This window comes from Belonocnema kinseyi, chromosome 9 (genome assembly GCF_010883055.1).
Source record: "Belonocnema kinseyi isolate 2016_QV_RU_SX_M_011 chromosome 9, B_treatae_v1, whole genome shotgun sequence".
NCBI classification, from domain to species: Eukaryota; Metazoa; Arthropoda; class Insecta; order Hymenoptera; family Cynipidae; genus Belonocnema; species Belonocnema kinseyi.
Genome location: NC_046665.1, coordinates 65,315,958 through 65,323,227, shown reverse-complemented (window position 1 = coordinate 65,323,227; position 7,270 = coordinate 65,315,958). Strand labels below are relative to the sequence as shown.

Below are 7,270 nucleotides of genomic sequence, written 5' to 3'. Positions count from 1 at the left end.
ATCGACTCGGGATACTTATAAGATACTACCATGATTTTTTCAGATTGTTTGGTCCAAAAATAAATTAGGCCAAAAACCGGCCTTACCGACCCTCCCCCTTTGAGACTTCCACGTGTCGACAACGCCTTATTCAAATCTTTGGGAAATTTTTTTTCAATTCTTTGTCAAATCTTTTGAAATATTCGTAAAATTTTTCTTAAATCTTTTTCATTCGTTGAAATAATTTAATTATTTGAAATCTTGAGTAAGGAAAATCTTTTCAAATCTTCGAAAATGTTTTGAAATCATTTTAAATCTTCGAAATGTTTTCAAATCTTGGAAATCTGGTGTACCACACTCTTTTTCAAATAATTGAAATCCTTTAAATCTTTAGAAAGTTTTAAAAGCTTTGTGAAATTTGAAATATTTGAAATCTGGTGCACAAGCCTTTCTTTCAAATCCATGAAACCTTTGTACAATGTTAAAAATCCTATTAAATATTTTTAAATCTTTGATATATTTTGAAACCTTTTGAAATCTTTAGTTATAGTTTGCAATCTGGTGTGTAACTCCCGAAAAAATTCAAGGCGATTTCCAGGTTTTCAAGGTCGCTAGACACCTTGACCATTTTCAACTTTTCCACCCCTTTGAATTAGAAGTAAAAACAATTTCCTGCGTTCTACTGGGCAACCTAGTAGGTTAATTAAAAATTTAGAACCCACCTGAGGATAGTACTGATGCATATAATCAAGCTGAGTCTTCTGTTGAGCGCAGCTTGAAGGATGTTGAGCCAAAGTAGCGGTGGGATGAACCAGACTATGGGTACCATGACCTCCCTGGAGATGATGCTGAAGTTGATGATGGAGATTTCTCTTGTCATCACCACTCTCACTACTCGTGTCATGGGGTTGCATATGATGTGTTGGGGTGTGTGAATGACTCAAGGTCGACGTGTGACCTTGGTGGTAGGAATGAGGACTCGAAACTGATACTGGAGGTGGAAGCTGATACATGTTCGAGGACTGAGGGTGCTCCATTTGTTGTTGCTGCTGCTGCTGTTGTTGTTGAACAGCACACGACGAAGGTGTCTGTGGTTGTTGACCAAGGGACAACTTGTGAGTGGGTGGGCCAATCGATAGTTTGGTGTCATCTCCACTTTCACAGCTCGAATCCCCAAGGGCTCCACCATTTCCTTTGTCTTCTCTCTGACCACTGGAATAAAAAATTATTATTCATTAATAACTAATGTTGGTTGTAATTTTTAATTGGCGTAATTGTAGACTTTACAGCTCAAAGTGATCCAAAGAGAGGGGATATAGGGTATTTTTTCACGGGAATAGGGGAGTAATAGGGAAATAAATGATTTGAAATAAAATTTAGGTAGCTACCATATTAAATTCAATATGAAACACTTCAATTCCATAAATTTTAAGCCGAAACTTGTATCATTTTCAACTAAATAGTTGCATTTCCAATCAAAAAAGATTTGCTACAAAAAAAGTTTAATTTTCAACCAAAATGACAAATTTTCAACAACAAAAATTAATTTTTAACAAAATACTTTAACTTTCAAGCAAAAGAGACGAAATATCATCATAATAGTTGCAATTTAATCATTGAGGTTACTTTGTCGACCAGGGTAATTATTTAATTTCTGGTGATTTAACTTATACCAAAAATCAAACAGTTGATTTTTCTAACAGAAAAGTGGAATTTTCAACAAGAGTTCACTTTAACCATGAAAGATAATTTTTCTACAAAAAACGGTTAATTTAAAAAAAAAATATAATAAATAGTTGATATTTTAATCAAAAAATGTGATTTTTTAACAAAAAATATAATATAAAGTTTATATTTCAATCAAAAAAAAAGGTTTTAATTTTAAATAAAAACCAGTTGAATTCAGCCAAAAAGGCGAATTTTCAACGAAAAATATAATTCATAGTTGATATTTCAATCAAAACATTTTAATTTTGAATAAAAAACAGTTCAATTCAACCAAAAACTTCGAAATTTCAATAAAATTGTTGAATCCTCAACAAAACAGATCAATTTTTAGTCAAATAGTTGCATTTCTAGCCAAAAAGATAATATTTATACCAAAAGTGTTCAAATTTCAATCAAACAAAAAAACAACTAATTTTTAATAAAATAATTTACTTTTAAGCCAAACAGAAAAATTGTTAGCAAAAAAAATTAGTTCTTAACAAAGTATTTCAACTTTCAACTGAGTAGTGGAATTTTCATTAAAAAAGTTCAATTCTTAAAGAAAAATATAACAGTTTATATTTCAACTAAAAAAGATTCTAATTTTAAATAAAAATCCGTTAAATTGACGCAAAAAGGGCGAATTTTCAACAATATGAACAATTGCATTTTCAGTCGAACAAATTAGTTGCCAACAAATCAGTTAAACTTTCTAACTTTCTAATCAAGTATTTTCACATTTAGTCAAGCAGCTTAGTTTTCAACGAAAAAAGATTAATTTTCTTTTAAAAAAAGTTAATTTTCAAGAAATAAGTTGAGTTCTAAAGCTAAAAATTCGAATTTTTTCAAACGACAGAGATGGATTTTATTGAAGAAAGTAGTTAAATTTTTAATATAAAAAGACGAATTTTTCAAGCCAGTTGAATTTTTATCTAAAACATTTATTTTCAACCAAGGAAGATGGCTTCCCTGAATAAAAAAAAAGAATGTTCAATAAAATTTTTTTTTTTTAATATTTTAATTTTTAATCTAGAACCATTGAATTCAAAAACAGAAAACGGATTTTCAATAACTAAAACCGTTCAATTTTGTATTAAAAAATTTTAATTTTTAACAAATTTACTGATAAAAGACTTGAGTTTCAAGCTAGAAAGTTGACCATTGACTTTGAAACCAGAAAAGATGAATTTTTAACGAAAAAGTTCATTTTTAACCAAGAAAGTTGAATTTTCAATAAAATAGTTTAACCTTCAAACAAAAGAGATGAATTTTCATCGAAAAAGTACATTTCCTCCAATACAGATGTTTTTTCTACAAAATTAGATGAATTTTCAATCCAAAAAGATGAATTTTTTAACTGAAAAGATGAAAGTTCAAGAAAACAGTTGAATGTTTAACCAAAAAAAAAGATGATTTTTTTAAACAAAAAAGTGAAATTTTTAACCAAATAGTTGTATTTTTAAACAAAAAATATGAATTTTCAATCGAAAAGGACTAATTTTGTATCTAAAAAAGTTGCATTTTCGAGAAAAACAGATTAATTTTTAACAAAATAATTAAATATTCGACCAAACGCAGTAGAATTTTAAACTAAAGGAGATGAATTAAAAGAGAATTTAGGTCAACTAAAAATATTTGAATTTTCATATAAAGTTCTATTAATTCAGATCGCATTTAATTTAAAAAGAAAACGAGGAAAAGGGAAAATTTTATTGAAAACAGAGAGAGAAGAAAAATTCGTTAAAAAAGGGAAAAATAAAAGGAAGGGGGGGGGGGGTAGGAGAAAGAGCATGATGTCTGTAATTGGTTTTAAAATAAGATAGGAATAATCTAGGATTTGAAAGAGCTCAAAGTTGGAAGAACTCATGGCTGTGAGACCTTAAAATTTGTAAGAACTCAAGGTTGGCAAATCTTAATGTTGGAACATCTCAAGATTGGAAGACCTTACATTTCGAAGACCTCAAGGTTAGAAGACCTAAAAAGTTTGAAGACCTCAATGTTGTAACACCATAAGGTTAGAAGACCTTAATGTTGGAAGACCTTAAGGTTAGGAAACTTTAATGTTGGAATACCTCTGAAGTTGGAAGACTTCAAAATGTTCCCTATAAGACACCCAGATTTAAAACGCGAAAGTTATATATCTTTCAGAAATATGCATATAACCAAGATCTAGATTGTAGATTCAATTAAAATATTTCTCCTGCTGGGCCAATTCAGATGCAATTTGTTGGGTTGGTAATTAATTCTTAACAATCATGTCTGGCGATTCTGTGATATATCGTATAGATACATGTCCACTTGTCCAGGTAGATAATTGGAAGGGATTTGCGAGCAGAAACAGCAGAGAAGGGAAGCTAATGGTCGGATGACACCTGTGCATATGTGCAATAGTAGAGGAAAGGTGAGAAAGCTAGGAGAGGGGAGGAGAGGAAGAGGGGAGATCACTCTCGGCATCTCGTAAAGTTAATTTAGTCGGTTGGACCTCCTGGAAGTTAAAACGCAACAAGTGGGATCTGGTTGGGATCCAAAGACAGTCTGGTATCTGGTCTGTCTGATTTCCTTCCCTCACCTCTTGCAACCGTTAAGCGCTTGTTTTACAAGTCGTTTAGTTTAGTTAGACGTACCACCTTGATATGGAATTGTCAGCGGATCGTGTCTACGGGGTGTTTCCCAGAACCGGTCGCTACTGCTTTGATAAGGACTCGCTTCGACACCCGTGAAGGTTCTCAGGATTTCTTCCCTCTTCCCCCTCCACCATTTTTCCTCTTTTTTTATTTGTCTCCATAGGATTATAGTCTTCCGCAAAATGGGGCGGTAGCGATTCTACACAAACGAACTCTACACAGTAAAACTCTAGACGAAATTCTACACATCATACACAATTATATAAAAGATTTTCATTTTAAATGAAAAGCAGTTGAATTGAACCAAAAGGAACCACTTTTTAACAAAATAGTTGAATCCTCATCAAAACCAAGTTTATTTTCAACCAAAAAATTGCAATTTTAATTTTTAAAAAAGATTGCATTTCTACCAAAGTGATGAATTTCTCAATCAAAAGGACAAATTTTTAATAAGATTGATATTTTGAACAAAAAAGATTTTGAAGTCAATAAAGAAAACAAGGACTTCTAAAATGTTGAATTTCAAAATCAAAAAGACGAGCTTTGTTCGAAACCGTTTAATTTTCAACCAAGAATATTGATTTTCTACCAAAAAAGACGGATTATCGACTGACATACATTTTTAACTAAATAGTTGAATTTTAACCGGAAAATATGAATTTTCAACCGAATAGTGAAATTTTAGTTATAAAAATTAAATCATAATCTTAAAATATTATTTTCTAACAAAAAATCTACTATAGTTTATTATACTTCACCCAAAAGATATTTCAACCTAAAATAAAATACATTTCTTTTAACCAAGAATGATAAGTTTTCTACCAAAAACATGAATCCTTAAATAAAACAGAATAATTTTAAACCGAACAGTTACACTGTTAAAAAAACAATCATTTTTAATCAAAAATCGTATACAAGGGGGAAGTATATAGGGGAGAATGGGTAGAAGGGTTGGGAAGCGAAGGGGGATGTAAGGTAAAGGTTAGTAATGAAAGGGGGAAGGGGGTAAGAAGAGGGAAATTATGAATGGGGAAGAGATGTACGGGAAGAAGGGAAAGGGAAGTGAGGCTGAGAAAGGAAGTACTGGAGAGATGGGGGAAGTATACGAGGGAGAAGTGTTGAAAGGGATGGGAAGGGAAAATCGGAAGTAATGGAAGGGATAGATGGTGAAGGGAGGAAAAGTAGGAGAAAGAACGGTAGAGGAAGAAAAGTAATGACAGTGAAGGGAGTGGAAGTGAAGGAAGTAAAAAGGAGGAAAGAGCAAGTAGTGAAGAGAATACTGGGATGGAGAAATATGGGAAGCGAGTAGAGAGGAAATATAGGAAAGCGAATTAAGAGAAGTAAGATGAAGGATACCAGATAGATTTGAATGAAATAACTTATTAATAAGCTACAAAAGTCTTTTTTGTGGAAATGCGGCGTCTACTTTAAGTTTTATGTATATTTTTAGCCTGATGAGGGAAAGACTGGATAAAAGAAACAGGCTCAGGTGATACAGGTTAAAGGTCGGAGATAAAACTTAAGAGGTCAAAGTTCAGAAGTTAATGTTAAGAGTTTAAAGTTCAGCGGCTAATAATGAAAGGTCATACATAATCCAAAGAGCAGAGATAAAACGTTAAAGGTCAAAGGTCATGTATTTTCTCACTGTTTTTAGAATTAAATTTCACCACAAATGAATAAATCGGTCCTTGATTTCGAAATCTTTTGAAATGAAAATAGAGGTTTAGAAAATGGAAAACTGTTATTCGTGAAGTTGACAGAATGTTCTTTTTGCCATAAAGAGCGTTGCATTCTATTGCATTCGTAAAACCAGGGAGTAACCATTTTCGTTTCGTTGTAAAGTTACCTAAAATACGATTTAAGCCCGTCTATACAGACAGACGACGATCGAGATTCGGATCGGAGAAGTCTTGGAGAATTTTTATTCATTGTCCGGATCGTAAATTAACGAGTTATCTCGAGATTCCAGAAGGCTGTTCCAGCAGCCAGTTGGAATTCACACTACTGGAACATTTTTATGATGAATCTTCACACACCTCGTCTAGCCAACCACGTAGAGTTAAATTTTTTGACCCTCTGAATAAAACTACTAAGATGAATTAAATATACAAGATCATTCCAAATCGTACAATGAGAGATCAGATCGTGCAAATTTTTTAACTTTAAAAAAAATCGACTGTTTGAAGAAAAATGCGACTAATCGACTTTTTCCATTTTCCTCATAAGTTCGCTATACAATATATTTTGTTTTATTTATTAGTTATTTTTTATTATTAATTATCGATGTATTAGTCAAAATTCATTCTTTGGTTTGAAAATGAAACGATTTTGTTGGAAATTCGCCTCTTGATTGAAAGTTGAACTATTTGGTCGTATTTCAAATTAAAATACAATGATTCTTTAAAAATTGACATAAACAACAATAAAATGATGTTCCATTTTGAGTGAAAACATTCAAAATTTATTATTTTCGCATTATAGCCTTATGCTTCGAAAATTTTTAATTAGTCGCGTTTGAAATTGAACGATTTCCAATTGCGTGATTCAAATTCATTTACAGAATTCGCACCTTTCCTCTCATATCAATTTAACTGTCCTCTAAAAAAATTGTTTATTGAGCTTAAAAACTTAACTATATTTTTTGGTTAAAAATTCATCTTTTGTGGATTGAAAATTCAATGTTCAAGACATTATTTTTTCCGAAACTTCGACGGGTTTTTGAAAGTTTAGTCTTTTTGGGATAGAAAATTCGTCCTTGTGGATTGTACATTCACTTTGATGGTGGAAAAGGCATCTTTTTTTGTTGAAAATTTATCTTTGTTGGTTGAAAAATAACGTTTTTGTTGACAATTAAACTGTCATCTGAAAGTCGTTTTTTTGCCATGGTAATTTAATTATTTAGTTAAAAATTTAACTACTTTCTTGGAAATTCGTCTCTTTTGAGAGAAAGTTAAACTATT

At 31.5% G+C, this 7,270-nt stretch overlaps 1 protein-coding gene across 1 annotated transcript in view; it reads right to left on the bottom strand.

Annotated features, from left to right (window-relative positions):
- LOC117179916 (homeobox protein SIX1-like) overlaps positions 1–7,270 on the bottom strand; it is an 84,564-nt gene that overhangs the window by 1,699 nt on the left and 75,595 nt on the right. The window contains exon 4 of the mRNA XM_033372122.1: positions 702–1,191. Coding sequence (XP_033228013.1) covers positions 702–1,191 — 490 coding nt within the window. The remainder of the gene's footprint in view (positions 1–701; positions 1,192–7,270) is intronic.